Source organism: Heterodontus francisci, chromosome 18 (assembly GCF_036365525.1).
Source record: "Heterodontus francisci isolate sHetFra1 chromosome 18, sHetFra1.hap1, whole genome shotgun sequence".
Taxonomy (NCBI): domain Eukaryota; kingdom Metazoa; phylum Chordata; class Chondrichthyes; order Heterodontiformes; family Heterodontidae; genus Heterodontus; species Heterodontus francisci.
The window spans coordinates 10,592,791-10,611,549 of NC_090388.1; the positions used below are offsets into that span (position 1 = coordinate 10,592,791).

Here is an 18,759-nt window from a genome sequence, read left to right on the forward strand (position 1 = left end):
TGGTTCCATGTGGTGTAAATCATCCTACTTTCACCTTTCCACCAGCTTGTTTCTCCAGCTTCTACTGAATCTACAGTCAGCTGTTTGGAAGCTATTTTTGTATCATGGTGTCATAAAATGTAATTAGAATACAATTAGCAGACCAGCAAACCCTACCACACAACCATGTATGATCCAGAACTGTAGCCGACTGAGTGATACTGTCCAACATGAAAGTAGAACACTTAAATTACACTTTAGTGAAAATCCTATCCGGCCAGGAATAAAATGCATTCAGGACACACAAACAGGAAATAGCCATCATTATTAAAACATCAAAATAAACTGTAATGCTGAAAGGAAATTAAGGGGTTAACACATCACCTGCACAAAGGAAGAGCTAACGAGCTTGCATTTCTATAGCACCTTTTCTGATCTCATTTCATCCCAAAGCGCTTTACAGCCAATGAAGTACATTTTTGTAGTGTGGTCATTTGTAATGTCGGAAACGCGGCAACCAATTTGCGCACAGCAAGCTCCCACAAACAGCAACGTGATGGTGGAATAGATTTTCCGGTGTCGGTGATCTTGTTGAGCACCACGAGTGAGACAGGAGTGAGCCTCCATCTTCCAGGCAACAATTAGCGCCAAACTGATGTGAATTTGCCACAGCAAGGACAGCAGCCAGTGGCCAATCAGGGTGCAGTTTTAGTGAAGAGGGGCCAACGATCTTCAGTTGCTTCACACGGATTCGCTGTCGATGTCTGAAGAATCAGGTTTTTGTGGAATTAAACCGGAATCACCAGGTTTACACTCCAAGTTTGACTAATTGTTTGCCTGGTCCAGTTTGTTTAATAAAAAGCTACTTTTTAAATTGCAATTTTCATGAAGCTGCTTCACCTTTTACGATTATAGAAAATAATACAGAAGTCAAAATGTTGAGGCTCCAGCTGCATTTCAGTATTTGCTCCCTTTCATTGAGTAATTGCACATTTCATTCGATCAGAAAATCTTAATTTTAAAAGAATAACTGCAATGAAATGATGTTGGCTGAAGCTGGGTATAGTTGGACCTCTGTTTGGCAGCCATTCCCACCCCAGAAGGGTAAATCGGACCCTCTGCTGTTTTATGGATGTTTATTTTTACCCAGAACAATCTCGCTGCTTGAGCTTCAGGTATTTCTGTTGCCAGTTACAGGTCAAAGTCAGATTCAGCGCATGCTTTAGTTGATCTCACGCTGCTGACAGGCACCAGTCCCATTATGTTTTAGTCTAAATTAGAAATGAGGGCGGCACAGTGGCGCAGTGGTTAGCACCGCAGCCTCACAGCTCCAGCGACCCGGGTTCAATTCCGGGTACTGCCTGTGCGGAGTTTGCAAGTTCTCCCTGTGTCTGCGTGGGTTTCCGCCGGGTGCTCCGGTTTCCTCCCACAGCCAAAGACTTGCAGGTTGATAGGTAAATTGGACATTATAAATTGCCCCTAGTATAGGTAGGTGGTAGGGGAATGTAGGTGGGGATGTGGTAGGAATATGGAATTAGTGTAGGATTACTATAAATGGGTGGTTGATGGTTGGCACAGACTTGTTGGGCCGAAGGGCCTGTTTCAGTGCTGTATCTATAAACAAAATAAATAAAAAATAAATGGCGTAGAAACTGGCAAAATGACAAATGACACAGATTTCAATGGTGGCAGAACTATGATAATGACCATTTAACTGAGTGAAACTCCCTGGAAAATACCGAGCATCATTAATGGCGTAAGTCACTTAACTCCATAATTTCATCTCTCTTTTGCCTCATTCATGGGTCCATACACCATAGATGCACCATTACAGGTCCCCAGGAAAATCTGGGCCAATGACCAGATCACGTTTTACTGGTGTTGGACGAGGGATAAATATTGGCCAGGACACCGGGGAGAACGCCCTTGCTCACCTTAGCAATAGTGCTGGGGGATCTGTTACGTCCACCTGAGAGGGCAGATGTGGCCTCGCACACGGCACACGAATCTCATTCCCAACCATTGCAAAATCTTCCATGTGTGTTGCACATTTAGAGCTGATAGTTGTAGTATGGTGTAGAGCCATTTACAGTAGTCATGATGGACTAAATGGCCTCCTCTTGACTATGGTTTATAACCTGAACCTGCCTTCTTGTTAGATGAACCTTACCATCTCACTCTGTAGTCTCATCTTTGTGGCTGGAAGGATCCATGGGGACATTTCGCAACCAGTAACATTCCTTTGTTCCAATCTCCAACCCTGCTACCCTCAACACTGCACCCTGCCCACTACACCCACCACCCTCCCCCACTGGCATTGTCTTCTCCCCCCACCCTGGGCATTGCCCTCTCTCTCCCTGGACCCCCTTCCCCACTTCCAGCACCATACTCTCCCACCAGTCCCCCTCTGCCTCCACAACAACCCACTCCCCCCCAGCACTGCGCTCACCCCCCCACAGATCCCCTGACCCACCATTCATTCCACTCCCGGCATTGTCATCTCTTCCCCACTCCAACCCTACCCCTCATAACATCTTGTTCGGCTTCACTTAATTTGGGGTGGTTTCACTTCATTGCGTAAGGTCACTGAATTCGCTGGCCGCTGCATCTCAAACAAAAACACAAATGAATAAATTTTCCCTCAAAAGTAAAAGTTAGAAAATAATCTGTTAAATAGAATGGACAAAAAGCCTTTCCTGGATGAATGGGCTACAATTCTATTGACCCTCAAACTTCCCTCAGTGATTCATTCCAACAAACGGATTTTCTTTGAAGCAGTTCAGTGCGAAAAGAGACCGTTTAAAAAGAACTAAATTCAATTTAGACTCGTCTTGTGTTGTTTTCTCACTTCCAAAATCATCTGACAATTTATAAGAATCATTAGAATTGGAAGATAATTGACTTCCCGCAATTTTTCATTTGTTTAATGCTCTTTGAGGCAGTAATTGCTGATTCTGTTTCTGAAATTACAGGGAGAATGTTAACGTGTCGTTAAATCACTGTACTGCAAACCTCAAAGATACTACACTATAATTAATACTCACAATGCAAATTAATTGTGCGAATTACATCAGAAAAATCAAATCAATCAGACAGCACTGAGCTAAAATGAATACTCACTTGGACCTATATTAATCAACTCGACAAGCTGTCACTGAACATTGGGTCACTGAGCAAGCAGTTCTCCAGCATGGCAGCAAGATGCAGAAATAGGGAGCGAACTGCATGTTTTTATAACAAAAACCTATCCCAAGGGCACGTGCCACACTGCATCATGCCCAATCCGAATACTTGTCCTGTCAAAGCTGTCCTGTTGTACATCTTCCTAAAGCTTCACAAGAGAAAACACCTTCCATTATACTGACACTGTCTACGTGATCAGCAGGCAAAAGGGGCTTGAAGGAAAATGACAGGCATTTCTCAAAAACTTACTGTTTAATTTTAAGGATGCACATTCTAAAGAGAAGCAAATACCATAAACGGGCTGTGAGCAAGCTGGACATGGGAAACGGTAGCATAACGGTTATGTTACGGAATGAGTAATCCAGAGGCCTGGATTAATGATCTAGAGACATGAGTTCAAACCCCACCACTGCAGGTGTTGTTACATTCAGTTAATAAATAAATCTGCAATAAAAAAAATTAAAAATCTAGTCTTAGCAATGGTGACCATGTAACTACCAGATCTTTGTAAAAACCCATCTGCTTCACTAATGTCCTTTAGGGAAGGAAATCTGCTGTCCTTACCTGGTCTGGGCCCATATGTGACTCCAGACCCACAGCAATGTGGTTGACTCTTAACTACGCTCTGAAATGGCCTAGCAAGCCAATTAGGGATGGGCAATAAATACTAGCCTTGCCAGGGATGCCCACATCCCATGAATGAATTAAAAAAACATAAATGCTGATCAATGAGTTGCTTGCGAGGGGAGTAACAGTCAAACAGAGATTGTGGGCAGGACTCAGATGCCTAGGGAGCAAATTCCTTTCATATCCCTAACACACTGTGGGTGCTTTTGATTTTGGGCGATCGTGGATCAGCTGCCTGTTTACATCTCTCGTGATTTTCATTTCCATTCACACCAATGGGTGACGGAATCACCCGCCTTATAACATCACCCAACGTCAAGATTAACCCCAACATTCCTCCAGGGAAGGACGTTATTTATTTATTTAGAGATACAGCACTGAAACAGGCCCTTCGGCCCACCAAGTCTGTGCCGACCATCAACCACCCATTTATACTAATCCTACATCAATCCCATATTCCCTACCACATCCCCACCTTCCCTCAATTCCCCGACTACCGACCTAGACTGGGGCAATTTATAATGGCCAATTTAGCTATCAACCTGCAAGTCTTTGGTTGTGGGAGGAAACCGGAGCACCCAGCGAAAACCCACACAGTCACAGGGAGAACTTGCAAACTCCGCACAGGCAGTACCCAGAATTGAACTCAGGTCGCTGGAGCTGTGAGGCTGCAGTGCTAACCACTGCGCCGTTGAACCAGTTTTTTTTTTGACAATTCAGCAGCTTTTACTGGCATCAACCCACAAATTACCAGATTTCTTGAATTAAATTTCACAATCTGTCATGGTTGGGATTTGAACTCTTGTCACTGGGTTGCTAGTCCAGCACCAGGACCAGTAGGCTGCCCTACCCTTTATATACACAAATCCAAACCCTTTCATTCATTGAGTAGCAGCAAGATTGCAAACACACTAAGCTGTGTGATTGGACGTTCCTTTATCCTGTGAATTATTAAGCATTATGAATGATTGGACATTAAAAAAAGTGTTGCAAACCCAGCTTGCTGAGGAAGTGATCAAGTTGGGCTCGAGTAGCTTTGGTTTGCATTTAAATCAGGCTAATTAGAAGCAACATAGTAAGCAATTATCACAAAGGAGTTTGGCAGCAGGGGTCATGGTTGGGCGGCGGGGGGGGAACTGACTGAAATCCTTAAAGACATGATCCAGAAATTAACTGCAGCATATTGAAAGTAATTAAAATGTTGGGATGTACAGCTACGTGTATGATCAAAGGAGGAGGTATTTCCGTTGGATCTGGTCTCCTGGGATCACTCTGCTCCAGATTAAAGATTATTGGAGGCAGTCCCGAGCAGGGCTGTGAGGCTGATGCTGACAGAGGGCTGGGTTATGAAGGAAGATTGCATAACCAAAAGGAGTATAGGTGAAAGATTGATAAAGGGCATTAAAATGTTTAGGGATTTGGAGAGTTTGGATCCAGGAACAGACTGGATTCAGGAATGGGGGCACAGTTTAACATGATGCAAGTCAAAGGAATATCAAAAATTTGGGCCCCACATTTTAGTAAGATGGTAATAAAGATGCACAACAAATTAAGGTTGGGGGAGGGTGTGAACAGAAACCCAAGACCAAGTTTAAAAACATAACATAAATAGGAGGAGTAGACCATATGGCCCCTTGAGCCTCCTCCACCATTCTATCATGGCTGGTTGTCTACTTCAACTCCACTTTCTCGCCCACTCCCCATATCCCTTGATTCCAAGAGACCAAAAATCTGTCTATCTCAGTCTTGAATATCCTGAACCATTGAGCATCTACAAGCCCCTGGGGTAGAAAATCTCAAAAATTCACAACCCTCTGAATGAAGAAACGTCTCCTCCATCTCAGTCCTAAATAATCAACCCCTTGTCCTGAGACTGTGTCCCATGTTCTAGGTTCCCCAGCCGGGGGAAACAACCTCTCAGTGCTTACCCTGTCAAACCCCTTCAGAATCTTGTGTGTTTCAATGAGATCACCTCTCATTCTTCTAAACTCCATAGAGTATAGGCCCCATTTAATCAGCCTCTCATCATTGGACTACCCTTTCATCCCAGGGTCCAATCTAGTGAACCTTTGCTGTACCACCTCCAATACAAGTATATTCTTCCTTAGATATGGAGACCAAAACTACACGCAGTACTGCAGGTGTGATCTCACCGAAGCCCTATACAAACGTAGCAAGACTTCCTTGTTCTTTTACGACAGTCCCATTATAATAAAGGCCAACATGCCGTTTTCCTTTCTAATTGCTTGCTGTACCTGCATGCTAACTCTCTGCGTTCCTTGTACAAGTACCCCCAAGTCTCTCTGAAAGAGGACTGGATAAACCCTACTAGTAAATAGGGTTCAGAACTACTAGATTTTGAAATATAGTGAGGAAGTTGACAGGAGGTTTGGAAGGGATAACTCATTGGCTTTTCCTGACCAAATTGACTATGTTGCTGATTTGGGAATGGGGTTTTGTTCAGATGGGAGGGAGGAATTTTTCAGGTTGGTTGCCCCACTCCTGCGGGTTTTAGACAGTACCAGCTGTTGCATGGTACATCATTTTCTGAGCTGCTTCTTGGACATCAATGGTTTCTGTTTATATGAGTTAGCTGGTAGTAAATGCAGGCTGGTGTCAATTTAAAGCTAGCACGGTGAAAAAGGCCACAAACACAAAATCTCATCATTGCAATGACCAAACGTTTTTGTTCATTAAAGAAAAATCTCTCCTCTTTGAAAAGCTGTAGTGATGACCTCAGGCAGAGGGAGGACCTAATAATTTAAGAGGCCTTATTTTAAATCTCATCAACTGAGGCCTTAAAGGATTTGAAATTGTTTATTGATCAGACCTGACTCCAAAAAGAATATAAATGAATTAGAAATGTTCAGAGAAGAGAACCAGGATAATTCCACGCCCCAGGGTCAGAGTCATGAGGAAAACATTGTGACTACTTTTTCTCGAGAAAAGACTGAGGGAGACACAGAATCCAAATCTTCAGAATAATGACAGGACTGATACCAGAGCTTAAAAGGTTAAATTATGACGATTGGTTGTATCAACATGGCTTTTATTCCCTTGTGTTTCGAAGACTGACGGTGATCAAAGTGTTTAAAATGTTAACCCCACTCCGCGCAGTGAACGGGGCCCGTCACCCAACTCCGCGCAGGGAACGGGGCCCGCCACCCCACTCCGCGCAGGGAACGGGGCCCGCCACCCCACTCCGCGCAGGGAACGGGGCCCGCCACCCCACTCCGCGCAGGGAACGGGGCCCGCCACCCCACTCCGCGCAGGGAACGGGGCCCGCCACCCCACTCCGCGCAGGGAACGGGGCCCGCCACCCCACTCCGCGCAGGGAACGGGGCCCGCCACCCCACTCCGCGCAGGGAACGGGGTCCGTCACCCCACTCCGCGCAGGGAACGGGGTCCGTCACCCCACTCCGCGCAGGGAACGGGGTCCGTCACCCCACTCCGCGCAGGGAACGGGGTCCGTCACCCCACTCCGCGCAGGGAACGGGGTCCGTCACCCCACTCCGCGCAGGGAACGGGGTCCGTCACCCCACTCCGCGCAGGGAACGGGGTCCGTCACCCCACTCCGCGCAGGGAACGGGGTCCGTCACCCCACCTTGCTCAATGAATAGCATCTGTAACCCCACTCCGCGCAGTGAATGGAAATCTTAAACTTCTCAACTGTAACCTCACATTTCTCGTTTTCAAGAATTCAAGATTATATTAAGACAAACAGCGTGCGGCCTTTTGAAGTGAAGCTGCCAGTTTGTCTGCTGGTAATCCCATTCCAACAGATGGGATAAATTAACTTTATGTTGGGACCTCAGATTTGCAGATTGCGGCAACCTGCAACCCTGCTGATTTTATCACATCAAAAAGCTCCAGATTAAAACTTTTTTCTTGTGGTCCAACACACACCCATGCTTGTTTCATTCTCTGGGAAGTTTAAGTTTATGATCTTGCCATCTGGGTTCCACCCAATGTTTATTTTCTCTGACACCACACCTAAAGTGACTGACAGCATTCAATTAATATTCAGCTTCTTCACTTCAGTGCCATCTAATTGGACAGCTAGTGCTGAAGGGGAACTCACACTTTCACTGTGTGGAACCAAACATATTCTACAGGAATTTGTGCTGGGTTTGGATTCGGGTAATTGTATTAATTTCAAGGAACGGACGAGCCTCGTTATTTCCTGCAGACTGAAACTTTGCCAAGCTGCCTTCTCATATCACAGAAACTCTCATACAGAAGCTGTAACAGTATCTAAACATAGGGAGAGTGAATCATTACCCATGGAATTCATTGGATTGATGAGCAGTTTGCATACAAAGCTATTTAGAACGACTGCAGTGCATGCAAAGGATGAAAATGCTCACATACCTACAAAACTTGAAAGCCTTCAACTGAAAGGCTTTATGCTTTTCCTTTCATTTAAGTTCTAGATTGTCTTTTTCACAAAGTATAGATTTGGAGACCGTTCATCCCAGCTAACCGATGCTTCAACAGCAACGGACGATTCCCCCATTGTGTGTTTAACTGGCTCCTGAATGACTTCAGAGTTTTTGCATTCAATGTCGTACCTGGAAGCCACCAGACTGTGACAAAGACATTCACTCTGAACTTGCCTTTTGTCAGTATGTAGCTGTGTCCTGATGTAACTTTAAATAGTTCTCACGATAGCCTTTCTATTCCACTTCTTGTAAACCTCTATAAAGCTTCGTGCTCACTCGCCTCCTTTCAAGCTCAAGGAGTCGTTAGGGATCTGCCTTGGGTCTGTTCAATGCATCATACACAGGGCCTGAATGGAACAGCACATAGCAGCAGAATTTCACATGTAACAAATGCCGGAAGGTATCTTATGAGGCAAGGAGTTAGACAGCACAAGCCAAAGAAGAATTCGAAAGGTAGTGATATGGTTAGGGCATGCATTTGGTAAGTTTTTGCAGGCAGTGGGTGAAGATGCAATGCAGACAAGGATCGCAGAAGAATCATAGAGTTCCCGGATGCGATGCCTGAAGGTGGATGGATGAGGGGAAGGGCAGTACAGTAATCTCGAGTCAGAACAGTGGTTCCGAGAGAATGACTGAAGCCATAAAAGTATTGGAGAACAGGGATGGCAATTTTGAAGTCATAGACTTGGGGCAGAAAGTGAGCGGAGATCCAACAGAATGGGACAGATAGAGCTTGCGACAGTCTGAGGTAGAAACATAGAAAATAGGAATAGGCCATTTGAACCTGCTCCACCATTCAAAAAAAGATCATAATTCAGTACCCTGTTCCTGCTTTTTCCCCATATCCCTTGATCCCTTTGGCATTAATATATCTATCTCCTTCTTGAATATATTTAATGATTTGGCCTCCACTGCCTTCTGCAGTAGAGAATTCCACAGGTTTACCACCCTCTGAATGAAGAAATTTCTCCTCATCTCGGTTCTAAATGGCATAACCAGTATCCTGAGACTGTGACCCCTGGTTCTGGACTCCCCAGCCATCGGGAACATCCTCCTTGCATCTAGCCTGTCTAGTCCTGTTAGAATTTTATAGGTTTCTATGAGATCCCCTCTCATTCTTCTAAACTCTAGTGAATATAGGCCTAGTCAGCCCAATCTCTCCTCATATTTCAATCCTGCCATTCCAGGAATCAGCCTAGTAAATCTTTTTTGCACTCCCTCCAAGGCAAGAACATCCTTCCTAAAATAAGGAGACCAAAACTGCACACAATACACTAGATGTGGTCTCACCAAGGCCTGTATAAATGCAATAAGACATCCTTGCTCCTGTACTCAAAACCTCTTGCAATGAAGGCCAACATACCATTCGCTGCACCCGAATGCTTGCTTTCAGCGACTGGTGTACAAGGACACCCAGGTCTCGTTGCACCTCCCCCTTTCCCAATCTATCAGCATTCAGATAATAATCTGCATTTCTGTTTTTACAACCAAAGTGGATAACCTCACATTTATCCATGTTATACTGCATCTGCCATGCATTTGCCCACTCACCCAACTTGTCCAAATCACATTGGCATCCTCCTCACAGCTCACCTTCACCCCGCCCCCCCAGCTTTGTGTCATCTGCAAATTTGGAAATGTTACATTTAGTGCCCTCACCCAAGTCATTAATATATATTGCGAATAGCTGGGGCCCAAGCACTAATCCCTGCAGTACCCCACTAGTCAGTGCCTGCCACCTGGAAAAAGACCTGTTTATTCCTACTCTCTGTTTCCTGTCTGTCAACCAATTCTCAATCCATGCCAGTATATTACCCCCAATCCCATGTGCTTTAATTTTGCACACAAACCTCTTATGTGGGACCTTATCACAAGCCTTCTGAAAATCCAAATACACCACATCCACTGGTTCTCCCTTATCTATTCTACTAGTTACATCCTCAAAAAACTCCAGTAGATTAGTTAAACATGACTTCCCTTTTGTAAACCCATGCTGACTTTGTCCAATCCCGTTTGATGGAGGAGAGAGAGCAGATAACCATAGTCAGCTATACAAAAACATCCATGAGTGCCTCAACCTGGGTGCAAAAGATGGGATGGAGAAAGTAGGTTGGAAATAGAAGGCAGTCTTGCAGTGGAGTTGAGAATGTTGGAGCTCTCCAAGATGATGCTGGATTTGGCTTGAGGCGCTTGAGGTGGTCGAGTAATGCCCATTATACAGCCATAAAAAAAACTTGCATTTATATAGCGCCTTTCATGATCACCAAACATCTGAAAGGGCTTTACAGCCAATGAAGTACTTTTTGAAATGTCGTCACTGTTGTAATGTAAGAAACGTGACGGCCAGTATGCGCACAGCAAGCTCCCACAAACAGCAATGTGATAATGACCAGATAATCTGTTTTTGTGATATCAATTCAGGGATAAATATTGGCCAGTACACCGGGGAGAACTCCCCTGCTCTTCTTCAAAATAGTGCTATGGGATCTTTTACATCCACCTGAGCAAGCAGATGAGGCCTTGGTTTAACATCTCATCCAAAAGACGGCACCTCCGACAGTGTAGCACTCCCTCAGTACTGCACTGGAGTGTCAGCCTTGATTGTGTATTCTCTTTCCTTGTTTGCCCTTGCCCACTAGACTAGTCCATTGATATCTTCCTGCAGTCTACAGCTTTCTTCAATACCATCAACCACAAGGACAAATGTCATATCATCTGCAAACAGCTTAATCATAGCCCATACTTTTATTCACAGGATATGCCCTAGACCTGTCACAAGTTGTGAAAGATAAATAAAATTTAGTTGCTCGTGAGACACAAGGTGAAATGAAAATCTGCACTGAAACTTAAGTGCTGCTGAGTAAAGAGGGCAAGCCAATAGTGGGAGCTTCTGTGGGGGGTGGGGGGGGGGGGGGAGGGGCACAGCCAATTATTCATTATGGAATACAAAACGTTCAATCACAGCAACCTCCGAAATCCTGCCCATTGCTGTCATGGAATGAAATCAGCGTAACACATAAAATTATAGAAAATGGTAGACTGATGCAATGGAAAAAAGTAGATAGTCTAGTGAATATTTCCACAATAACTGCTGCCAAAGTAATATTAAAATACCCTGTACGTACTCAGGCATAAATAGAGGAACTGCTGTGTGGACTAAGCTACATGATCTTGTGGTATAAACCAATGGTTCTCAAACTTTTTTGTCCATCGACCACTTAGGCAAAAGACCCCGGCAACCAGCTCCTGGTCCGACTTCACCCGCTTTTGCTCATCACCACAAAAAAGTTCATCAGAATTTAAGGGAACATATGGAAACTATAAATATTTTGCTGCTTTTTCACTATTAATAGTAATACATTTATGTGTATTTTCTTAAGTAAATATCATTGGTAAATTATTCATTCATGCCAGAAACAAAAGTATAAACATTTTTTAGAATATAAAGTTAATAATACTCGAGACCACGATTATTTGAAACATTCTCATCTGTTATAAAATCAGCACAATAATCTTCTTCTGAGAATCTAATACTTCTCTTAAATCTATATTAATCAAACAAAATCAACAGTAAAATAAATCATTCTTATTAAATTACATTATTATTGCTAATGCTTATGACGACTCGTGTCACGCACGCAGCAGCCAGTCTGGTTGCGTGGCATTGCACGTGTGTTGGGGATGAGGGTCCTGGCCTGTTCTCTCGTATGGCCTTGGCTGTGGTGTTGCACGTCTGTGACTTGCATTTTGGACGAGTCCGTGGACCAACTGGGAGGACCCTCATGGACCCGATCACACTTTGAGAACCACTATTATAAACTAACAAAGAGATATGTCTCTGTTACCTGATTAATTATTCTGTCCTTACTAACAATGCCTGTTTGCATTGTGTGCCCATTAACAATGCGTGTTTGCAATCTCAGACGATACCCTTTTTCTGTTCTTTCTAAACACATAGAGGAGCTGACCCCTCCTCCGATTATCATATATCCAGATCAATTTATAGGAAGCCAGTCAGACAGATTAAGGCAAGTGACCAAGACACAGTCCTGACTGAGGATTCAGCAAGCTAACAACTGCTGTGGCAGGAGGCTCAGAAACATTTAATCTCTAGAAGGATAAATACACATCTGGTGAATAACATGCGGTTCCGAGCAACTGATTCTAAAGGAAAAATATACACCCAGTTCACTGTAAAGTATCCTGACCCACACAGTGACTCCCCACCCCCAGCCCCCTACAGTACACTGTACTGTATCCTGCTGTAGGGCAGTGACAACAAATTACTTACAAAAAAGACACTGGAATACTGCTGTCTCTCAGTAAAAATTCACCAAAGCTAAACAGTCTGATTGCATTGAGCCAGTATTGGAACACATGGAAGAATTCCAAATGTTCAAATTGTGGACACGTTATCCAGTGATGAAGGAAGGAAGTGGAATTTCTAACTTATGTCATGTTTTCAGGCAGCCCTCTGAACAATTATCACAGGCTTTACGTCCCATAGTCACAGTGACATGCAATTACAGTAAAGCTGGAGCACAGTATTACATTACTGCCACTGATCTAAGGCCAGTGTCTATACAATGGAATCCACTGCTCGAGTTATACCACTGGCTGGGTTGTTATTGTAGGTTACACTGAGCCCAGTAGTGAGGCAGTACTGTCCAGCTGTGCTTTGACTAAGATAACTAGCACTGACTGTCAAAGCTGAGGAGGAGGATAGGGCAGAAATTCAGCTCTAACATTAATCTTCACACCAGGAGCATTCGTGGGTTATTTAATTAGGGCTTTTCACTGTGCACTTGCTCCCAGCTGCGTAGATTGCCAAACAGAGACAGTGATAACCCTCCACTCATTGCACTCAGGATTCTGGCTGCTGGTCTCACTCAGAGATACACTGCCTTTTTCAATGCAGTGCAGACCCAGAACTGCTCTGTACTGCTGTCAAAGAGCAGAGAATGGCAGCTTTAGATGATGGGACTGATTATAACGTATCTAAGTTTGCTGATGATGCAGTTAAGTGGGGGAGTGAACTGTGAGGAGGACGCAAAGAATCTGTAAAGGGATTCAGACAGGTTGTGAGTGGGCAAGCACATGGCAGATGGAGCATAATGTGCAGAAATCTGAGGTTAACCACTTTTGGAAGGAAAAGGGAAAAGCAGTATTTTTTTTTAATGTTGAGAGATTGGGAAATGTTGGTATTCAGAGGGGTGTCCTTGTACATTAATCACAGAAAGTTAACAAGCAAGTAAGAGCTAAGAAAACAAATGGTATGTTGGCTTTTATTACAAAGGGATTGGAGTATAAGAGTCAAGAAGCTTTACTACAATTATGCAGGGGTTTGGTGAAGCCACACCTGGAGCACTGTGGTTGGTCTCCTTACATAAGAAGGATATACTTTCTTAGTGGGAATGTGATGAATGTTCACTAGATTCATTCCTGGGATGAGGGAACTGTCCTATGAGGAGAGATTGAGAAGAAGAGGCCTATATTCTCAGGAATTTAGAAGAATGAAGGGTGATCTAATTGAAACATATAAATTTCTTAAGGAGCTTGACAGGGTAGACAGTGAGAAAATGTTTACCCCTGGCTGGGGAATCTAGAACACGGGGGAACAGTCTCAGAATAAGGGGTCGGCCATTTAGGAGAAGATGAGATGAGGAGAAATTTCTTATGTAAAAGTAAAGAAGACTCTCTCTGCCAAATACAAGACTTAAAATACACTCAACTTTGGATTATGAACAATGCCAGCCAACTTTAATATCAGAGATAAGGAAACAACTGAGTTAGTCGCACCCTCTAGAGCTGCGTTCAGTTGTGTGTGTCCTGGTAATTGTATTCATTGGTGACACATTCAGCTCTCAATGTACAGTAAATCCGAGAGAAAAATATATCACTTACCCAAAATATGAGGTTGAAAAGAAACATCAAGTACTTCAGACAACACAAACAGCCTCTTGCCATGTTGCACTTCTGAAATTCTAGGAGGAAAACAAAGGACAAATCGAGGTAAAACACCACATATTTGCTGCCTTTAGGTGCTGTATATTTGTCACTCTTTACACCGAGCCCAGTCGGGCCCTTGGTGCGGGCGCCAGTATTGCCATAAAAAGCCCCAGCAGTAAATCCACGGCCAAACTGCTGGCCAGAGGTGGATGCTCTCCCAAAGTCCGAGTCTCTGCTCTCCACAGACGGGCTCCGATGGATTGAAGATTCCTCACTACTTGATTTCTCCATATTCTCCCTTTTCACTGTTCTCACATTCAATGTCAAACATGTCTTAGTATTTGGAACAGATGAAGAATGACAAGTGACAGAGAAACTGGAGGTCACTCAGACCTGCAATCTCCGCAGTGGGTATCCCTCCTGAAGCTATTTCCCTCCATTTAAAGAGACGCACTGGGATAGCAATCTGCACACAGCCCAACTGCAACAATCAGCAGCTCATGATCAAGCAATTCTCTTTCTGCTGAGCTATGTGAAGCACAGCTGCTCTCTCAGGTCCTGGAATTCCTGCTTGTCCTGTCCCGGCAGTTAAACTCTTCTCCACACTCCGAGCTCCAGGGGCTAAGTATAGTGCACTTCAGGCACTGCAGCTTTTCAGACTCTCTGCACCGCTCACATGCTCTTTCTACCTCTTCATTCAGCAATCAGCTGTTCAATCTCTCCCCCGATCCTGCTGCACTGCTGTTAAATAACCAGCAGCTGCTACTACAGCTAGGATAGTCTCAGAGCAACCACTGACCCAACCACAAGGACTACAGTCCCTATTGAGGACACACCCACTTTCCGCTTGGTCATCCAATCAGAAAGAGACCCCTCCAGGGACCAGCAGTCCAATCTTTTCTCTCAGGCTGTATAAGTGCAGTTCTGCTGCTGGCAAACAGCACTCAGCTATCAGGGAGAATAAAGATTACATGTCTACAATAATATACTGTCAATTGAGAGGAGAGACTGCCCGCAAGTGAGTACAAATGGCATCTAAACTGAATCTCTTCCACAGGACAGCCCAGCCCAACAGTGACTGTATAGATGGTTCAGGATTCATGAGGAAGTGAATCCATTGGCAGAATATTAAAATTCTGCTGCGATAAGTTCTAATAAATTCAAGCAAAGTACACGTAGATGACAGGACAATTACTGGGGAATAACTGTAGTTTTACAAAGAGTATCAGGATTTTTTTTTGTAATGGCTTGACACTAACTTTGAAAAACCTAAACCAGTTTCACTTTTATGGTTTTAAACATGTTAAGTAATAAAATTCTGATCATTCACAAATTGGCTGCTCACATATGTCCTCACTAGAGGAGAAGAGACTGGGGAAAGGTTAAGACGTCTGTTTTTTTTTAAAACACATTTAGTACTATTTTATCCCTGCATATCCTGTCCCAAGGCAGAACCTGGGAATGGGACACCAGCTGTTTTAGGAGTTACGGTGCAAAAGCAGAGCTTTCCACATGCACCCAAAGCAGGAAAAATCATTCTACAAATAAAACCCAAAGGTCTTCAGAGGTTTTCAATTACACACCTTGAAACTTGCATTTATAAATTCCAGAGCATTACACAAGAGCACCATTCTGCACTGTGGGCAAGGCAGCTTGTTATAATTTATTAAACTGAGTTCCTCAACTCAGTCTTAGCGCTCTTGAAATAAAAATTGAAACCGAGAGTATCCAGTTTCCACATGGCTTTTAACTTTGTTCTCTCATTGTGTATTAACAACAGGTGACAATCACAAAATGTAATGTCCAGTGTACGAACAGCAGTCCCCAGCTTTTGCACCTCCTATGAGGCTGACAGAAAAAGTCCAGCCTCAGAACACTGGGGCAAAATTCTCCCTAAATTATGCACAATTGCCTCACAGCCACGGGCGCTGCAACAAAGCGGGCAAGGAACTGTACAGTGCTATCATCTTTCACATCTTGCACTCTTTCATTCCAGTTACTTTAGCACAGTATAGCTCAGTGTTGCTTTCATCTTTGCTGACGTTTCAGGTACAATCAAGATTTTATTGCAACTTGGACAGAAGTTGAGGTTCTCCATGGGAGCAGAATAGGTTGAGGGTAAGGGTTATGGGTTCTGATTAGCGGGGGGACGGTAGCCTAGTGATGATGTTACTGGACTAGTAACTAGTGACTTTCCAACAACACTCAAGACACCATCCAGGACAAGGCAGCCCGCTTGATTGGCACCCCGTTCACAAACATTCACCCCCTCCACCAACGCACAGTGGCAGCAGTGTGTACCATCTACAAGATGCACTGCAGCAAAGCACCAAAACTCCTTAGACAGCACCTTCCAAACCCACAACCTCTACCAACTAGAAGGACAAGGGCAGCAAATGCATGGGAACACCACCACCTGCAAGTTTCCCGCCAAGTCACACACCATCCTGACTTGGAACTATATCGCCGTTCCTTCACTGTCGCTGGGTCAAAATCCTGGAACTCCCTTCCTAACAGCACTGTGGGTGTACCTACCCCACATGGACTGCAGCGGTTCAAGAAGGCAGCTCACCACCACCTTCTCAAGGGCAATTAGAGATGGGCAATAAATGCTGGCCTGGCCAGTGACGCCTAGATCCCATGAATGCATACTTTTTTTAAAATCCAGAGGTCTGGACTAATGCTCCAGAGACACGAATTCAAAGACCACCATGGCAGCTGGTGGAATTGAAAGTCAATTAACTAAAAAATCTAGAATAACATGCTAGTCTCATTAATAATGATCAAGAAACTACCAGATCATCATAAAAATCCATCTGATTCACTGATATCCTTTAGGGAAGGAAATCTGCCATCCTTATCTGGTCTGGTCGACATGTGACTCCAGACCCACAGCAATGTGGTTGATTCTTAACTGCCCTCTGAAATGGCCTAGCAAGACACTCAGTTGTTACAAAACCGATACAAAAAATGTCAAAGAATAAAACCAGAAGGACAACTCGGCATTGACCCCGGCACCGGAAACAACAAAGGCACAATCTGCAAAGTCCTCCTTACTAACATCTGGGGGCTTATGCCAAGATTGGGAAAGCTGTCCCACAGACTAGTCAAGCAACAGCCTGACATTGTAAGGTATGATTTGGTTGAGTATGACGGTCAATGATCCAGACTCTTCCATCCCTGGGTACCGCAGGGCAGACCTAGCAGAGGTGGCGGTACAGTGGTATACAGTAGGGAGGGAGTTGCCCTGGGAGTCCTCAACATCGGCTCGGACCCCTTGAAGTCTCATAGCATCAGGTCAAACATGAGCAAGGAAACCTCCTGCTAATTACCACCTACTGCCCTCCCTCAGCTGATGAGTCAGTACTCCTCCATATGGAACACCACTTGGAAGAAGCACTGAGGGGAGCAAGGACACAGAATGTTCTCTGGTTGGGGGGCTTCAATATCCATCACCAAGAGTGGCGCGGTAGCACCACCACTGACCAAGCTGGCCAAGTCCTGAAGGACCCATCTGCCAGACTGGGCCTACGGCAGGTGGTGAGAGAACCAGAAGGGAAAAACCTACTTGACCTCATCCTCACAAATCTAACTGTCACAGATGCATCTGTCATGACAGTATAGTTGGAGTGACCACCGCACAGTCCTTGTGGAGACAAAGTATCATCTATTACACTGAGGATACCCTTCATCATGTTGTATGGCACTACCATCATGCTAAACAGGACAGACTCAGAACAGATCCAGCAGCTCAAAACTGGGCATCCATGAGGCACTGTGGGCCATCAGCAGCAGCAGAATTGTACTCAACCACAATCTGTAACCTCATGGCCTGGCATTTCCCCCACTCTCCCCTAATTATCAAGCCAGGGGGTCAACCCTGGTTCAATGAGGAGTGTAGGAGAGCATGCCAGGAGCAGCACCATGCATACCTTTAAAAATGAGGCTGAACAGCGGAAGCAGCATGTAATAGACAGAGCTAAGCGAATCCACAACTAACAGATCAGTTCAAAGTTCTGCAGTCCTGCAACATTTGTTGTATGATTGTCTTTAAGAGTGATGTCCCTTTAAGATCTTAGTACGTTAATGAGCTAAGTATCAGGACACAGTCATGTGGCTGGGGGCCAGATTCACTCTAACTGTATCACCCAGAGACTAGTCCTGTATTTAGTTAGGTCTGTACTGCGTTTAATAGTTTAGTTGTAACTAAACCTGTTTGAGATCTTCAACCAACTGGACTCCACGCATCTCATTTATGTTGCATCAGACAACATAAAAGAATTCATTACATGGTGACAGCTCCTCATAACAATATCCAGTCGTAAATGGTGGTGGACAATTAAACAACTAATAGGAGGAGGAGGCTCCACAAATATCCCCATCCTCAACGATGGGGGAGCCCAGCACGTCAGAGCAAAAGACAGGGCTGAAACATTTGCAACTATCTTCAGCCAGAAGTGCCAAGTGGATGATCCATCTCGGCCTCCTCATGAGCTCTCCACCATCATAGATGCCAGGCTTCAGCCAATTCTGTTCACTCCAAAGGATATCAAGAAATGGTGGAAGGCACCGCTACAGC

General features: G+C 44.5%; 1 protein-coding gene across 9 annotated transcripts in view; it reads right to left on the bottom strand.

Annotated features, from left to right (window-relative positions):
* tspan9a (tetraspanin 9a) overlaps positions 1 to 18,759 on the bottom strand; it is a 233,536-nt gene that overhangs the window by 104,034 nt on the left and 110,743 nt on the right. For 6 of the 9 annotated variants that reach the window (XM_068050229.1, XM_068050227.1, XM_068050230.1 and 3 more), the window contains exon 1: positions 14,136 to 14,479. In XM_068050229.1, the coding sequence (XP_067906330.1) occupies positions 14,136 to 14,471 (336 nt within the window). In that variant the 5' untranslated portion in view covers positions 14,472 to 14,479. Of the gene's footprint in view, positions 1 to 14,135; positions 14,480 to 18,759 lie in introns of those variants that run through there. The other 3 variants (XM_068050232.1, XM_068050233.1, XM_068050234.1) reach the window with 1 other exon arrangement.